At 41.0% G+C, this 18,971-nt stretch overlaps 1 protein-coding gene across 2 annotated transcripts in view; it reads right to left on the bottom strand.

Annotated features, from left to right (window-relative positions):
• Nucleotides 1–1,044: 1,044 nt before the first annotated feature.
• Galntl6 (polypeptide N-acetylgalactosaminyltransferase like 6) overlaps nt 1,045–18,971 on the bottom strand; it is a 1,048,694-nt gene continuing 1,030,767 nt past the window's right edge. For both annotated transcript variants that reach the window (XM_031339868.1, XM_031339869.1), the window contains one exon: nt 1,045–2,394. In XM_031339868.1, the coding sequence (XP_031195728.1) occupies nt 2,227–2,394 (168 nt within the window). In that variant the 3' untranslated portion in view covers nt 1,045–2,226. The remainder of the gene's footprint in view (nt 2,395–18,971) is intronic.

Here is an 18,971-nt window from a genome sequence, read left to right on the forward strand (position 1 = left end):
CAAAATACCCATGGAAGGATTTTCAGAGACTAAGTATGGAGCAGAGACTGAAGGAAGGACAATCCAGAGACTGCTCCACCTGTGAATCCTTCCCATATTCAATCATCAAATCCAAACACTATTGTGGATATCAGCAAGTGCTGGATGACAGGAGCCTGATATAGCTGTCTCTGGAGAGGCTCTGACAGTACCTGACTAATACAGAAGTAGAGGCTCACAGCCATCCACTGGACTGAGTACAGGGTCCCCAGTGAAGGAGCTAGAGAAAGGACCCAAGGAGTTAAAGGGTTTGCAGCCCCTTAGCACGAACAACAATATAAACTAACTAGTATCCTCAGAGCTCCCAGGGACTAAACCTCCAACCAAAGAGTATACATGGGAGGACTCATGGCTCCAGCAGCATATGTATAGCAGAGGATGGACAAATTGGTTATCAATGGGAGGAGAGGACTTTGGCCCTGTGAAGGTTCTATGCCCCAGTGTAGGGGAATGCCAAGGCCAGGAAGTGGGAGAGGGTGGGGTGGTGAGCAGGGGGAAGGGGGGAGGAAACAGGAGATTGTTTTAGTTTTAGTTTTTATTTTATTTTATTTTTTCTTCTTTTCTTTTCTTTTTCTTTTGGAGGGGAACCTGGCAAAGGAGATATTGTAAATAAAGAAAACATCAAATAAAAACAAACCCAAGAAAAACAAAATAATCAGAGGACAACAGCAGAAAAGGACAGACTCTTTTAGATCTTCCTGTCCTGAATTTCAGTGATCTATGCCCAAAATGTTTAGATTATCTCAATGTATATATTTTTATTAATAAGTAAACTATATAAAAATAGTATAGGAATAGGAACAACCTGTACTCAAAACAGAGAGTTACAGCAAATGTGATTTTCCCCTCTCAAGACTAGTCTTCATTCCTTCACATTCTTCCCTCTGCTCCATCATTATTGAGAAGGGAAAAATTATTTAAAGGATTAAATACTCAATTTAGTTAGTCTTCAAGTTACTTCATTTTTTTCTCACACCCCTGAAATATTGCTCCTTGACAGAAAAATGACATCAGAAATGCTTTATTAATGGTATTTCATTTTCTGAGCTTCTGAATAAAAAGCGAGGCCATTATTTTCAATAAAGGGGAGGGGGCTTCAAAACTAATAATTAAATAACACCACTTTTAAAGTTCCCAGATTAAAGAGAATTAAAGTGAATGAGGCCATTTTTGCATCACTTGGAGTGAAGATTTATTTAAAATAGACTAAACAAATCACATGGAACCCACTCCATTGCCTTCTTTAATAAAAATTATGACTGGACAAACATCAGGTTTTTATTTAAAAATAATAGAAAAGTAAAAATAGATTCCCTAGGGAAATTTCTCCCCTAACTCATGTGCATGTGCGTGTCTCTGTGTGTGTTTGTGTGTGTCTGTATGTGCCTGTGTGTGTTTGTGATATTCTGTTGCTTCTGTGATATCTTTCTTTGGAGTAACTGGGTAGCATCGTTTTTGTTTGTTTGTTTTTGCTATTAACTGGATTCATCTAAGGTCACTGAATTTGAACTTCAGCTAATTGGTGGACCATGAGCTCTTATGAACCATGACAGATAATATGGGCCTTGGATTGAGAAGAGTAAATGTAGATGAGAGCATGTAATGTAAGCCTTCGAGACACCATGTTCCCTTATTTAAAGAGAAGACCAAAGAAAAGAGAAAAATGGTATGAGCACTCTAAAATCATCTGCAGCACTTTAAAGGGTTAAACCTGCTTAACCCACTCTTAGTCAGAGAATGGCACCAAAGAGTACAGCTCACCCCTTAAGTGTGGCTAGTTCTAGACCTGTGGTGTAGCCTTAGGTTGCCAGAGCAGTCATGCGCTCTGTTTCCACCCCCCTCCCACCCGATTAATAGGATCCATTCATAGCTACTCACTACTGCAGGGTTTGACCTGAGAAATGCTAGGATTGATTAACTCAGCAGTCGAGGTGAAAGTCCCTAAATAATCTTTACCCTTGGCCAGCAAGGGAACTGCTAGTCTCGGTTCTCAGAAGCAGCTGGTGAGGTTCTCAGCCAAGTTCTTCAGATGTAGGACCTTCTCCCGGACAGCCTACGTCACCATGGCGTTTACACATCTTTCAACCAGGCTTCCTGGATCTAGAAAATGGTATTCCTGACTCCTTTGACCCAGATGCCTGCAACAACACAGTTCGCAACCTGTAGGTAATCTCTCTTCTTTCCTTTCTAGGAGATGGCATAGTGGCTATTTTTTTCTAAAACAGTCATGTTGATATGTTCAAAAATCCATTGCTGAGTCTCAGATAGAGGGTCACATCTGGCCATGAAAATCTTCTTCTCTGCAGGGTTGCAGTCCATACAGCTGTTGCTCACAGGATGAAATAGTGTTCGGTCCTGGATGGATTAGAAAGAGAGTATAAAATGCATGAGGAATGCTACAGCCCAAAGTGTATGCATGTAAAATATGTGTTTATATTTGAATATACATCCACACTCTAATTAGGACACAGTCTAATCAGAGTTCAAAGGATCTATAACTCCCCAGACAATTTAATCTGAGACAAAAATTTATTGATTCTTCTTTTTTTTTTTTTTACAAAAAAATAATCTGCTCATTTCTTGTTTTGTAGTGAGCATTTTGCCACATGTTCAGCCACTGACAAGTCTAAAAGGCTTTTTCTGGTCATTTGGATAAAATTTGACATTTATATACACACATAGACACACACATGTGCACACACACTGTAAATGAGAGCAAAGCAAATAATAAACACACATCCGAAGGAAGCAAAAGTTTCCTTATCTCGCACTGGTTGACTACTGCCAAAGACAAAAGACATCCTTGTTGAAATGCCAGGCACTCTGCTGTTGTCTTTGGAAGACAAATGAAGGGGTGGGGACAAATGCCACCTGGGTAATAGCTGTGAGTAAAAAGTCAAATTTGCTAGTGCTCAACAATCTGCGTTTTCAGTCCAATTCCAATGGATGCTGGGGGAGTTTAGATAACATTGTTCTGATGACTCTGTGTAAAACAGAGAAGGTGTCGTGCACTTGAAAGCCCAAGATAAATAAACGAATAAGCAAGCAAGCAAGCAAATAAATAAATCGCCCAACTACGTGAAACAGTTCACAAAAATTTGATATGTGTTTTATCTCAGTGGATAAAAGGTGCTGACTTCCAGGGCACAGAGTCTAAGTCCCGAGCAAGCTCATTAACTGAACACACCCCTTCATATTGTGCATCTAGGAAGGGAAGGGAAAGCTGAAAGGGAAGGACCCTGCCTGCTTCGGTATTAAACACTCACGTGTATGGTGTTTGGGATCTTTCTTAAAAAGTGCCCATGGTCTGAGAAGAGGTCGGCACACCACCATTTAAACGTTAGCACCAAGTAGCGTTTTAGTATTTAGCTTAGGAAGTGTTTGGGGGTTGTGCTTGTTCTGGATGCTTTCCTTCAAGGGAGGGACAGTAATGTACAGCGCTTTTCGGATTAAGAGTTTCTCAGCCACCCTTTGTAAACATGTATGGGTTCCTGGGTTTCCAGACTCAGTCAAACCAATATTTAACGTCCTTGAAGGATCCGGATGTTTGCATGGGGTTTGGGGGAGGAGGAATAAGGAAGGAGAAAGGCAGCACGTGGCAATTTGATAACGTGTTTCTATCTTTAGTGTAAACAAAGGACTGCAACTAACACAAAGGTTTTTTTTTTTTCTTTTTTTATTCTACTCTTTAAAGTCAAAGTTTGCTGTGGATTTTGCTTTCTGAAACTCAGAAAATTTCCTGGGAAATGGTTTTGTGGGCTCCCAGCACCCCCGGACAGTTGCTGGCACACCCTGGGCAGTGCTTTTTCTTCCTTATGCCCACATCCCCTCTGACATTTCTCATCGCCACTCATCCTCAGTTTCCAGCGGCTTACCTACATGGATCTAATACATTTTATGAGGTTTTCAAACAGCCTTTGTGTCCATTCAAAATGAGGGCCTTGTAGGCAAGTGCTCTACCACTGAGCTAGATTTCAAATCCCTTCAGATAACACCCTTTAATGTTTTTACATTGATTTAGTGTGCAGTGTGTACATGTGTGCATGCCACAGTATATGTATGAAAGCCAGAGAACAGTGTGCAGGATTCAATGTTCTCATTCCACCATGTAGAGACAATGGATGAAACTCAGGTTGCCAGGTTTGGTGGCAAGCACTTTTACCAAGCCTTCTCATGGGCCCCTCAAAGACGACTCTTAACCTATAACCTCCAGGACAATTTCTGTATAACTAGCTAACTTCTAACTTGTTCTATTCCATGAACATATACCTCCTTCCAGTCTTTATTGCTTACATTTCTTCCTACTACCTTCATCAACAGCTCAAATATAAACACAGACATCCCTAGGTTCCCCTTAAAAAACATGCATTTCCACAAATCCTAACGTCAGTAAAGAAAATGAACATTCTCTGATTTCCTATCCCCATCAGCCTGTGTGTGCCCACATGGACATAAAAGCCAAAGTAGATTTCCTAAGTACTCTATTTTTCTGGATAGTCATTTTTGAGACATAAGTTGATGGTAGTTTCTCAAACCCTCATGGAAACACATGTTCTGATCAATACAGGTGTACTCATGAGTACAGCCACGTAAGCTATGCAAACTTAGTGAGGCCAGAACAATCCAGAATATATTTCTTGTGCTTGTACTTTATGTCCTTGTAGGAGTTGGAAACTGGAACGATTTGTATCTATCTACATTAGGAAGCTGATGTAAAATGAGAGGGTGGAATAGATGCATCCCAAAGTCTTTCCCTGTCATAAAACTGAATGAGCACTTTGTCCCAAAGTTCACTGGTGACAGAGACAAATGGTAGGGCATTAAACTGGAAGCCCTTCCTAATATCTACTAGATTAACTGATTATTCTCTGGCTACAGACTGAACTCAGTTCACCCTTGTCCTTGGAGTGCCCAGCAAGGCCACCAAGATGAAGCTTCTGGAAGCATCTGCAACTTTCAACAGAACATACCTTTGTCACTTTTGACCTTGGGGACGACATAATTGCTATCTATAGGCTTCTACTGGGCCAGGCTTTTGGATTAGTGAATGTCTTTATCGATGTGTTTGCTAGCTGAGATTAAGTCAGTGGAGTGAGTAATCATCTTCTGAATATGTTTTTTTCTACCTTGACAACTCTTTTCTCCTCTGTCCTTCAACCCATCGGTCATGGCTGTTAACAGAACAGTTTTTTCCCTTGTGGAATAGACTTGGGAGTATTTGGAAAGTGTGATGTTCCATGACAATCTTCTGTAAGTGATGATTGATGTTCTGTCTTTGCTTTGCTCTTGGTCCAGTGCTGACAAAAGGCATGGCATATAGCCCTGGCTGTTCAGTGTCACCTTTACATCACCCTGTCTATGACATTGTGCAGGGAATATCTAAGGATTCCTGAACTGCCCTTCAAAATAAGTCAGTGTTTGCAGATGAGAATGGGAGCCACAGGACTTCAAGGCTGGCCACAGACTTGAGTGGCATCTGTGTGACACCGTGAGTGCTCCCACATCTGTACTATACTTTATTACCTTCCATATTTACAGAGTCTGAGATTTAAAAGAATGAGTGAGCTGTATAAAACATTCCAGTCTGGGTCTGGAGTCATGAAAGACCCTCACACTGAAAACATAAAGGGAATAAAATAGACATGAGCACACATACATCACAGGAAGAAGGTTCCCACAACAAAGCATGACACACAGTCCTGGAAAAAGGCCTGAGATTTGTGACTGTACAGGGAGCAGGATGAATTCCAGTCAGCCACTTGCTCACTGTCTGCCTTTGGAGAAGATAGTAAGTTCTATGAATCTTAGTTAACGTACTTGGAAATGTAGATAATGTCCCTGAGTCCATGTTAGGAGGAAGAGATGTAGAATTGCTGGCTCAGTGTCTCACATACAGGGAACTATGCAATAGCTTCCCCTTCTCCTAGTTTATTTTTAGTCAGGAGGCATCCCCAGCTCTAAAAATTAGAATGTACTAACCATCTGGTTTGAGACATTTCTGAAATCCTGGCGACATAAAGCTTTATAAAGTAACCTCTGACTCAGTGAGTTATCTGCATTGTACAGGGGCATCTCCCACTTATCCACACTGTACAGGGGCATCTCCCACTTAAAGTGAAAGGACTTAGGAGATCAGGGTAGCTAAGGGCTATCAAATCAGGTCTTGTGGGAAACTACATCAGAGTTTTGGCTGATTTACATCTTTAGTTTGAGAAATGACTATCCATTCAGGTTTGGGGCTTTCCAGAAGAGAGAACAAGCCGGTGGGTGGGCCTTTTGAATACATTACTCAGGCAGGCTGATTGAGTTCAATGGCTCTTTATAAAGTACCCTTTATATTTTGGTTGTTGTCAGGGGAGAGGCTTTCCTAGGAAGATAACATAAGTTGCATCCTCAAACCCAACAAATACAGGAGATCAATAGGTACATAATAAGGGTGTGAAGTAGAAAAATGTCAGGGAAATATAATGTAAATGAAGGTGAATATTAAATAACACATCTATACATTTGATTTATTTAAAAAAATTAATGAGTATATCCTGTTTGGCAGAGACTCTACTATCTTTTTATCATCTATTATCTATCTATCTATCTATCTATCTATCTATCTATCTATCTATCTATCTATCTATCATCTATCTATTACACAGCTTCTTTCAATTTTTGGACAGGCACTTAGGCTGATTCTATTTCTCGGCTACAGTGAAGAGGGCCACAGGGTGGTTTGCTGACTTAATACCCTTTGTGTATATAATTTGAGCAATATGGCTAGATAAAGTAGTAGTTACATTTTTAGGGTTTTTAAAAAAGATTTATTTATTTTATATATGTGAGTACACTGTTGCTTGCTTCAGACACACACCAGAAGAGGGCATTGGATCCAATTACAATGGTTGTGAGCCCCCATACGGGTGCTGGGAATTGAACTCTGGACCTCTGGAAGAACAGTCAATGAATGCTCTTAAGTGCTGAGCCATCTCTCCAGCTCCATATTTTTAGTTTTTTTAGGAACCTCCATATGTATTTCCACAGTAGATAGGCTAATTTGCATTCCTACCAACAGTATTAACGTGTTGCCCTTGTCCTCACGAGCATTTGTTTTCTGGATGATAGTCATGTTGACTTGGATGAAAGAGAATCTCAGTGAAATTCTGATTTGCATTTCTCTAGTGGTTGAGGATCATCATTTATGAACATTATTTTGTAAATTTATTGGGATTTGTACTTTGGAAAGAATCTGTTGAATAAATTTGCCTCTATTGATTTGATTATTATTTGCTTTCTTGGTGCTTCTTGAGTTCTTTATATTTTGTAGATATTAATCTTTTATACACAAATAACTAGTAGATTTTTTCTCATTTCTCTCTCATTTTGTAGAATCTCTTTACTTTGACAATTGTTTCCTTTACTGTGCAGAAGCTTTCTAATTTGATGCAATCTGTCTGTCAGCTCTTTCTTTTGGGTCCTGGGTTATTGGAGTCTTATTCAGAAAGCCATTTCCTTTGCTTAAATCATCAAGTGTTTACTCTATACCTTTTTCTAACCATTTCAAAGTTTCAGGTCTTATGTTATACTCTTAAATTCTACATGGAGGGACATGGACAATAAACAATGAAGATAATAAATATGATATTACATAAACACAGGGTAATCAGGAGGACCTGAGTTGACCATGGTGGGACCAGAAAGAAAGAGAATTAACTATGAAAGTGCCCAAGTGAAGCAATTTCCAGAGGAAGTGAAGGGCCAGAGCACAGACTTACTAAGCACACTTTCATGGGTAGAGAGTCTAAGGAAACCAGAATGACAGAGCTGATTGAAGAGGTGATGGAGTGCTAGCTAAATCAAAGTATGGTGACTAGAAAGTCTTTGGTCCCACCAGAACACAGGAAACATTGTATGGGCTTTAGATGGCTATATCTAAGAGGCAGGCAATGGCCATATCCCGAAGACGCTGGGGTAATTCTAAGACTTGACTCTCCATGTAGACATTGGGAAGTAGTCGCTGGAGAATTTGAACTTAGGGATACCAAGGAGGAAGGTACTGGATTACATCAGGAGAAAACAGATAACGGTTACAGCAAGAATCCAAGTTTGAGCAGATACAGAAGCAAGCTGGGGGTAACCAGGTCCATGACCTGAAGGCTACTCAGATATTTGAGAAGTTGAATGCCCATAGCATTATAACTAATGGGTTGTGGGGGCTGTAGTAGAGGCAAGAGGTGAGAGACTGACGCAAAAGCAGTACTGAACTGGTAAAGTAAAAGATGAACCAAATTGGAATGATCCGGTTTCTGTTTTATACATATTAAAGCTGGAGATGTCTATAGGATATCCACGTGTCTATATCCAATAAGCAGTTGGTTAAACAAGATAGCATAGTAGCACACATACACACACACACACACACACACACACACACACACACACATATATGTATATATATGAGGTTTGATCAATTTACATGTGATTGAAAACTTGAATGTTAAGTCAACATATGTTGAAAGTGGATACTTTTATAAGAGAGAACTCCTTCATAATCAATGTCTCTAGTGTCTGATATGGAGAGAATGAAGGTTAGGGCATGAATTTTTAATTCAGGTTTGTCCCTGGCAATGATTTTTTTTTGATATTCATTTAGTTTGTCAGATATTCATTTCCTTTTAATCTGTGAAGTGAGTTCTGTAGAAAGGAAGAAGGGATAAGATACACAGTCATAAGGTCTGTTTGCTGCCCTGCAAGGATGTAGAGATAAACAAGGTTGATGATGCACGACCCTACCTTGAGCTCTTGAAGGGAGAGAAATCAGTTCTTAATTTTACTGTTGGCTTCTGAGAAAATATAAATAACTTCTAAGCAGATATAAAAGAGACAAGCAGTCATATTGTTTTGGACCTTTTCCTTAGTAGGTCAGATTTCTCACAGACATTGGTCTCATGCATTATTGATTCATTTGGCCTCCCAGAAACGAAGTCTTTGAATGTTCTTGTGTATGTGTTCAGATGTGTTGGCTATAGCTGACTCTTGGCTGGTTCTCTCTTTCATACTGTATTCATTAGGCTATGCATAGGAATGTGTAAGGCATATCCTTAGTTCCTCCAGCCAGAAAATTCCAATGTGTTGGGTCCTCACTCTCCAACATGAATGCAATGATTTCTTGCTTAACTAAATTCATAGTCTGACTTCTATTGCCCTTTACAGATCTGCCACTGCACAGATGTCTGGCCTCGTAGTTCATCATGTTCCTTAATGGTTACACATTTCAGATGGCTTTTCTCTGTTCTTTGTAGAAAATCAAGATTCTGCCTATCTCAAGGTCTTGGGATAAATTGATTCATTAATGTATATATAATATATTATATATAATCTCTTTATGCACCACTTTTTTTTAATCATGATCTAACTTCTACCCATTCTTTTGGCTTTCTTTCAGAAATCATTCAGAGAAGCCTTCCCTACACCTCTGGCCTGTGTTGTGCTCAGTGCTTTATGTCATATTATGCAGTGGTTTCATTTGGGCTTTAATTGCCAGGATGAAACACCATGGCCAGAGCAACAAGAGCAGAGAGGGTTGGTTCGGCTTATGATTCCACTTCACAGTTCATCATCAAAGGAAGTCAAGACAGGAAATCAAGCAGGGCAAGCACTTGCCTCCAGGAGCTGATGCAGAAGCCATGGAGGAGAGCTGTTTACTGCTTTGGTCCTCATGGCTTGTTCAGCCTGCCTTCTTATAGAACTCAGGACCATCAGCCCAGGGATGGCACCACCCACAATAAGCTAGGCCCTCACCCATTAATATGATTAAGAAAACACGCTATAGGCTATCTTATAGAGGCATTTTCTCAATTGAAGCCTTACTCCTCCCTGATAACTCTAGCTTGTTAATGTCAACTTGTGTCAAGTTGACATAAAACTAGATAATGCATGCCTTGAACCATATGTATGTACATATGTATATGTATGTATATATGTGTATGTATTTTTATATTTATTACCTCTGAACTCAAAGCTCTACATGTGGAGAAAATATTGTTCCAGACCTCATTCTTCTGTTCATATCTTATGTCCTCTCAATCAGTCTGTCAAGAGTCTCCTGAACATGACACCTCTGTTTCCTGCATACATATGAGTCATACAGTGCTAATTGCTCTGTCTAGATCTTCTTATTCCTCCTCCTGTAACCACTCCTTGATTAAACCAGAATGTGGAGAAACAGGAAGCTACATTCAATTATGCATTCAGCAAATATGGTTAAGCCCTTTTGTGTGCTACAATGTCTTTTTGGTGCACATAAAGAAAGCATAGACACATCAGTCCTTTTGTGAAATTCACCTTCTAACATTTTACCTGTGAATACTTGAAATAGCACAGAAATGTTTGGTATAGAAGTACAATTACTTAGACAATGTATTTCTCTCTACAGTAATTTGGGGTGTTAGAATCAGGTCAGAAGGTAGCTTGTTGAACTCATGGATGGTAATAGCTCACGTTAACCTAAGTCTTTTGTGCCACACTCTAAGTGCAATGAATTTTTATTTAATTATTGCAGTAACTATTGAAGGTGAATATTATTATTTTCATTTTTATAATAAGAAAATAGAGATGGGTAGGAAGCTTTCCAAGACTCCAGAGTCAAGATGCACAGTGGAGCTCATGACTCAGATGGCATCCCCAACCCCAGGACTCAGAGTCTATGTCTTAAGTCTTGCTGTCTTAAGTTACAAAGCATCTCTCTTTTTGGCTGAGGGAACTAGCAGTCTGCCTCCATCTCCATGTCTGTTGAGACTGGAAGAGGTGTCCTCATTAACAATATCATGAATCTTTCAGGGTTCCTAGCACCCAGATCTGTTTCCATTTGGCTATCTAGATCCCGACAAGCACAAGGCTTATCCTTACATAGGAGGATAGTCTTTGTAATTCAGAGTAATGCAGTATGGCAGTTAAACACATTAGGGGAAATATTAAGCAATGGGATTGTTGTTAAGTTGAAATGGAGCATTAGAACACTGTGCCAGCCACCTGGCTTCAGATAGGTGAGACACAGGCAAAAACCACAAGAGAAGGATGGAGCTATTTGAAAGGTTCTCCTTCCTGCTTTGAGGACAACCCTTAGCCTGTTCTCAAAGGTCCTTTCAGGTGAGCAGGACTTACCTTCAGCTTTGAGTAAAAAGCTTAAGCAGAGTGCTTCTAAAACTGATTTCACCGTGAGAGCACCAGTCAAGTAAATATATGCTTTCCCAGTGGCTAATCCTCTTTCTACCAGATCGATTGCTGAAAAATAGTCACATCTCTTTACATTACCACTTCCTACTGACACAGGGTATACTGGTGGATGCATCGTTCTCATGACAATATGGCTTCATTACTTAGTGAAAGTATGGCCCTGTTGGCTTTTAACCTTGCCTTGTTTTGATAAGATAGCTAAGCTGGAACCAAAGACTTCTTAGGGTCCAGTGACTCCATCATTGGAGACCAATCACTATATTACACACAAGTGGCTGCTGCAGACATTGTGCCTGTGATTTTTGACAGATGTTTTGAAAGTCTTTGTCTTTTGGAGGTGAAGCTGGAGGATGGTGGTCCAGGTGATATTATTAGTGTTATGCAACTTTGTATCTTGTTTAGGAAATCCCTTCAAACAGTGCTCATTGGTCCCCCAGTGACACTGTGATTTATGGTAGAGGGCTCAGTTAGTGAATTTGTGCCTTGGGCTCAATTAAATCAGATAAGGGCATTGCATGTGTGTTGATTCAACTGAGAATGGGAAAACAATAAATTCAATTGCTATCAAGTTGAGTCAAAGAGTCAAAATCCAGATTGGGGTAAAATTTGAATTTCAAAATTTTTATTTCTACTTTTGGGGTATGCTGGTAATAAACTTGAGGCCTAGACATTGTAAGATACTGCTCTATTTTAAAGCTACATTCCCAGCCCATGAGATAGTATTCAATAGAACCAAATGGCTAGCTCCACAAATACAAATGATGAATTATGTAGGTAGATGATGAGAGAGATGTAAGGTAGCAAACAGGAAAAAGTTACTGCTAGTTTTTACATGCTAAGAGCTAATTAAAAAGCTAAATGTATGAATTACTCTAGAAAATCAACTCATGCTAAGTTAACATTGGTTATAGCAAAAGATGACAGATGCTTAAACAAAGGGTGCCAGTCACTCATTCTGCTTTCCACAACTAAAGAAGACTTGTAGTTTTGAGCCCTTTTTCTGGGTCGTTTACTATTATCCAGGACTCTCTAGTGCAGTGCTTCTCAACCTTCCTAATGCTGTAACTCTTTCATACAGTTCCTAGGTTGTGGTGGCGCCCAACCATAAAATTGTTTTCATTGTTGCTTCCTGAGTGTAATTTTGCTTCTGTTATGAATCATAATGAAAACAAACACTTTCCAATGGTGACCCCTGTGAAAGGGTTATCAACCCCAAAGTGGCCGTGACCCACAGCCTGACGCTGCTCTAGATGGGATGTCCAGGAAGAATCTGGAAACCAAGTCACTGCATCAAAAGACTAAAAACCAGGCAGATGTTATCAAATATTTTAATCTATTTTGAGCAAAATAGATTGAGCTTAACCATCAGAATACTAGAAGCCAGGGAAGATCTTTACCACCATGGGGATGGTTAGAAATGAAAGGGCTCGTCTGGAAGACCGTTCGGTGATGGTCATACATTTTAGGATTTTGAAAATGCTTCATAAATGAGAACCAGAGTAAAACTGCCTTCCTTGTCTGTTAACTTAATTGGGTGCACTATATTTATTTTGGGTCCTAAGTCACTATCTCAGCAGAACACTTTAAAACAAGAGCCCCACGGCCTTCCATCTGGCATCACTGGACTACATGGACCAGCATGATCTTATGACATAGAGACCAAAGCCTGTGAGTTAAAATAAACAGTCAAATGTTGGCACATGCCAGGAATTTCATCCACCACTCACTTTAAACTAATGGCTTGATTGTGTAGGTGCCAGTTTACCTTGGTAGATACTTTCTTATCTACATTCCATGTTTAGTGAAACTTAAAACTCTTTTAAAAATGGAAATTAAGGTTTAAGAACATTGTAGAAAGCAACTAAAAATTTACTGTTTGGTCATTGGGGGAGGGTATTTGTGATAAAGAAGTATGTCTGGTTGGGGGGAGGTTGGAGAGATGGCTCAGAAGTTAAGAGGAGTAGTTGCCCTTCCAGAAGTCCTGAGTTCAATTCCCAGCAACCACATGATGCCCCACAATCACCTGTAATGGGATTCAATGCCCTCTAATGGCATACAGGGGTACATGTAGCTAGAGCACTCATACATAAAATTAAAAAAAAAATCAACTAACCAGACCACCCAGAGCTCCCAGGAAGTAAACCATCAACCAGAGAGTGCATATAGAGGGACCCATGACTTCAGCTGCATAAGTAGCAGGGGATGGCCTTGTCTGGCACAAATGAGAGGGGAAGCTCTTGGTCCTGTGGAGGCTTGATGACCCAGCATAGTAGGGTGCTAGGGTGGTGAGGCAGGAATGGGTGGATGGGTTGGGGAGCAGCCTTATAGAGGCAGGGGAGTGGGGATGGGATGAGGGGTTTGTGGAATGGAAACCACAAAGGGGGATAACATTTGAAATGTAAATAAATAAAATAACTAATATCCAGTACAACAGAGCTTCATGTTGGAGAAGGTCCTATATCCGTAATGGAACCCTCTGATCTTTACGTCACTCAGTGACTATTTACTTAGAAACTTCTCTATTGGAGATTAGGGAAGACATAAGGCATGTGAAAGAAAGGAGCTGGGCATGGTGGCTCAGGTCTAATGGTTCAGCACCTGGAAATGGAGATAGGAGAGATGTGGGTCACCCATGGTTACATGGAGATTTTGATGCTATCTTGGGCTACATAAAATATTGTCTCAAAAAAGAAAATCAAAGAGGGATGAAGGACAGGGTGATCAAAGGTTTCTGACCCTGGGTAATTATGGAGTGATGAGTGGCTGGTCACGATCCATCAGTGCTTAAGTTACAGGGAAGGGATGTTGGATCCACAAAGCACAATGACCAGCAGAGCAGAAAGCAGCACAGGTTAAAGAAAGCAAGGAAGACTTGAGCGTTTAACTCCCTATTAGAACCCCTGGGGAGATTTCAAAAATTTCCAGACCTCCCCATCAAGAGAGCCTTTGTGAGCTTTAGTGTACTGACCTAATAAATGTGTTTTGTGTTAAGATAATTTGTTTTTATAATGTTTACATCTATTTACCCCTGCTTCCAGATTGTCTTGGCTAGCTTTGATTGTTTCATTTCAGTTTTAGAATCATTCAGTAAGGTTTGATTGGCTAGACGTCTACTCTGATCTGAAAACTTATCTTTACAGAGTTCAGTTATGATCTCTGTTATGCAGTCCACACTGCCCTGTAGCTTGTAACCAGAGTTTCCTGTCACAAATGTCAGGCAGGAACTTTACCACTAACAGCACAGGGTTAGCCCTCTTCTGTAACTTTCCCTGTGGTGGCCTTGCATGTCTGCCCCACCCCCAGACTGGAACTTACAAGTTATCCTAAGCATTTTATGGCAACTAGATTGAACTGAGCCTTAATTTTAATTTCTAGTTTTTGTTGCTCAAGTATAGCCTTTGTGCTATCAGGTTGAAACCATGCTAAATGTTCTCATTTAATTTTAATAGTTTAGTTGCTCAGTCTTTTGGGTTTTCAAATGCATCATCTGTGAATAGTCCATTTATCCTCTTCCTCTCTAATCTTGATGCCTTTAAATTTCTTTAGTCTATCTAATTACACTAAATACGATATCCTCTACAAGTATGAATAGAGGTGATTACAGTCCACATCTTCTTTTATATCCAGTGTCTCAGGGAACGTTTCTCCTTCCTCCCCTCCTCCCCTCCTGCCCTGTTCCCTTCCTTCCCTCCTTCCCTCTTCCCCACCTTCCCTCTTCCCCACCTTCTCTCCTGCCCGCACTATTCCTTCTCTTGCTTCTACTCCCACACATTCCCTCACCTCTTTCAAACAGTGTTCCTCTTTAGTTCTGGCTGGCTAGCCTGGAACTCCCGATATAGACCAGGCTGACCTTAAACTTATGGCAATCCTAGCAGTGTGGCCCATGTCTCTAATCCCAGCCCTTGGGAGACAGAAACAGGCAGATCTCTGTGACTTTGAGGCCAGCCTGGCCTACAGAGTGAGTTTCAGGACAGCCAGGGCTATGCAGAAAAACCCTGCCTTGAAAAACTAAAACTAAAATAGCAAACAACATCAATTAAAAATAACCAAAACCAAAACAAAAACCAACCAACCAACCAACCAACCAACCAACCAACCAACCAACCAACCAAAAAGACCCTTAAGTGTATGACAATTCTGCTGCTTCTGCCTCCTGCTAGGATCATCATGTGATCCATCACAGCAGCTGAGCTGAAGGAAAGTTTAGGTAGTGATGGGCGTGATGGTGTTTGTTTTCTATTTGGCTATTTGGTGAGATAGTGAAATCTTTGGTATTACACCCCTCACCTCACCCCCACACTCACACATTCGTACATGTGCACTTGTATTTATAAATTTTCAGGGTTTTGGCACCCACTTCTCAAATAAATGACTTGTGCTCAAAATTCTTAATTTAAGTTATATGTGCTGCAGGCCATCCAATAAAATGTTTACCGAAAAGGAGCAGGATATGGGGGCTAACTTTAAATTAGGCAAGGATAACAGCAGGTACTGTTACAAAGTAGCAGAGATTGCTTCAGTGACTTCCGGTGTCAGGTTACACTTTGGGGCTGTTAATGTAAAGAGGGCACTTGTCACCCACACATGGAGATTTGGTGGTACAGTCAGAAATCTGGCTACAAGTTGTACAGGTTGTATCAGTTAGTTATTAATTATATCTGTACATGGTGTATCAGTTATTATACCTATCCTAGTAATAATGAATTTAAAGTGATAGCGAAGTAACCTTAAGCTGTTCTTTCTTGTTTTGAGTGTGTAGGCTGGGACACACTATTCAGGCCAGGGTGGCCTTGCACTGGTGGCAATCCTCCAGCCTCTGCCTCCTGAGTGTTGGGATTACAGTTGCGTACTACTGCTTTGGCTAGGCTGTTTTAAGAACTTAAGGCCTGACCATTATGTTCTCCAGATTCTGAAGCGTTGGGATAAGCATTGGGAGCTGAAATGAGTTTCTCTTCTACTTGGTGAGAAACCGAGTGGCCTTATAATACAGAGGAATGGCCAGATAATATGGACGTTCCCCCTGAGCAAGGTTCAGCGTGGGAGGGGCAGGGAGATCTTTCAGCAAGCTACTGCAATGATCCAAGGGTTATATGAGATGGCTTGCTGCCAGGGCAGGAGCTGTTGCACTGACTCTGCGTGTGTGTACGCGCGCGCGCACGTGTGCATGAGTGTGTAAGAGTGAGTTCGTCAGGGTAAAGGGAATAATAAGTTGTAATGACTGAGTAGATGTGGGGACTGAAGAGGAGAGATGAGTTTCTATTGAACAATGGTGTAAATAGTTTTACTGAGGTTGCTGTTCTTGTCATAGGGGTCCCTCTGGTGGCCAAGGAGAACCAAGGTAAGGGCTCCTCTCACACAGGACACCTGCTATTCTGGGACATATTTGTACAACTATAGTTAAAATAGCGTAAGATAGGGATGCCCGTCTCCTCTGGGGATTCAAAAAGACATATCTAAGAATAGCTGAGAGCGAATCGTAGCTAATGGACCAGGAAGTGGTGTCAGACCACAGTTGACCTGTTTGAATGAGGGAGATACTGGCCAACTTCCTTTTCCAAGAAATCTCCATGTTCTCTGGAGAAGATTAGCTGGAGTCTATTGAACCAAATCCAACAAACACAAGGGATGTCTCCTGGGAGATATTGATCTTGTCCTTAAAGAGCACAGCAGAGCAGTGAGTGGAGACTTCAAAGCTGGATTCGTCTGAGTTTGAATGTTGCTTGGTCACAATTCTGCCACCATCACCTTAGCATTTTCCTATGTGCACTCTGCAAAATAGCACCTGTGTGGTTATGGGGATTCGGGTGACTGGTGCGAGTCACTTGCTCAAGGCTTCTTCTTCATTAATAGCTAGAGTTGGTACTAAACAATTCCCTTAGAAGCTCAGGAGATGGCCCTTTGGGCTGACTCATAAATATTCATAAATGCCAAATTTAAAATATGGTAACAACCTCAATTTAAAAAGGGCAACAACCTCAGAAGATTAGTGAACTGGTAGACCACCCCCATTTGCCCGAGGCCAAGGTGCGCAAGTGAACAGCGAAGACAGTCTTCCAGGGAGCTCCCTGTGTGAATGTTTTTCTTCTAGGTGTTGAACAGACCTCAATTTTTTTCCAAAAACAGGTGTGTTACATAGGCCTGAGTCATCAACCAAGATGAGATATTTCGGAAACTTTCCATTTTAAGCATGTTCCTGATCGAGTATAAATTCCTTGCTTGCTATATAAATAGGCAGAGCGTAACCTCTCGCTGAGTACTGCCTCCGAGCTAGCCGGAGCCCAGTCAGAGCAACTAGGGATTATCTTTTACCAGTCTGTTCAGACACTGGAAAGGTCTGCAGCATTAACGCTTGTGTGAGTTACCTTTTGAAATCTCTGCCACCAGGGTTTTCTTCCCCAGGAGCTCTGTGTGCACACACATTAGTTGGTCTTATCCATTTGTAAGCTTTTGTAAGCTCCCTAATGAAAACAACTGCATTTCAGAGGCTTAATTGCATATTATTGAGTGGTCTATCTCTCATTCTATAAATGTACAATGAGGAGAAATGTTCTGTTCGTTAGAAACCACCAGCATGTGAGGCAGACTGGGTGTTTTATTGATGTATACAGAAAATATCATCCTAAAGGTCAGAAAATAACTATTGGAGAATAAAAAAGCCTACCCTACTCCACTCCACGCAGACAACATTGCATTGAGAGTTTGACGAGACTAATCAATTACACACCTCATAAAAAAAAACAAAAACAAGAATGAAATAGATTTTCCCATGCGGCAATTCCCTTCCCTCGTATGTGTGAGATTATCTGCTCATTAGCTCTTTAGATTTTAAATTGCTTTGTAGGCTGCAACGGCTGATATTTTGTGCGATTTCTGGAGATTGAACAAAAATCTACTGGATCCCAGGGAGGTGTTGATGTGTGGAATAAACAGTACAACCGAGTCTGCTGTGAATGCGGCTGGTTTGTGGTGCCCACCTTGAGAGGTAGGAACCAGAGCTTTCATAGATGAGGAAGCACATATATAGCCATTGCCTACCCCTGTATTCACCATCTCCAGCCTCTTCCGGTCCACTTTCTGTGTTAGGTTCTGAAAATTGCCAGGGAATGATACCCTAGACTCACATCATATGCAAAAGCAAAGAGCATTTATTTAGTTGAATTTCCTGCATGCAGGGGTCTTCCCATTCAGAAATGGAGACCTCTGGTGGACTTGCAGGTCCAACTTTTATTGTCATCTAGGGAATCCCAGGGAGGGGTATATGCCCTTCTACCTTGATGGGTTGGCTTTATTTCTAGGGGTCTGACTGAGTCTATAATTGGTTAGTCCCAGGAGACCTTCCTGGAGGACATCACTTACCCATTTTTCGATACCTATTCTTGCTTCAGGCCAAGTGACAAGGTGCCCCCATATTGTTTGCCTGAAGCTGTAGTTGGCTGACTGCAGGCTCCTGGATCTGAGTTCTCATTTCTGGGAAAGAGAAACTTGGGCCTAGTCTTCCAAACTGCTAGTTTGCAGCCCGTCATGGAGCCAGCCTGGCTCTGGCTAACTCAGTCCTCTCATCTGTAATTTGGGGACACATTGACTGGTCTCTATCACAGGAGAGCCATGCTTCTGGGTCAGGCATTAGGTCCATTTTTTTTTGAAGCCTGAATAAGTCTGGATTGTGCCAGAGCACAGAACAGTATGCACAAGGCATCAGCTCCCTGGCT

This window comes from Mastomys coucha, unplaced genomic scaffold, assembly GCF_008632895.1.
Source record: "Mastomys coucha isolate ucsf_1 unplaced genomic scaffold, UCSF_Mcou_1 pScaffold22, whole genome shotgun sequence".
NCBI classification, from domain to species: Eukaryota; Metazoa; Chordata; class Mammalia; order Rodentia; family Muridae; genus Mastomys; species Mastomys coucha.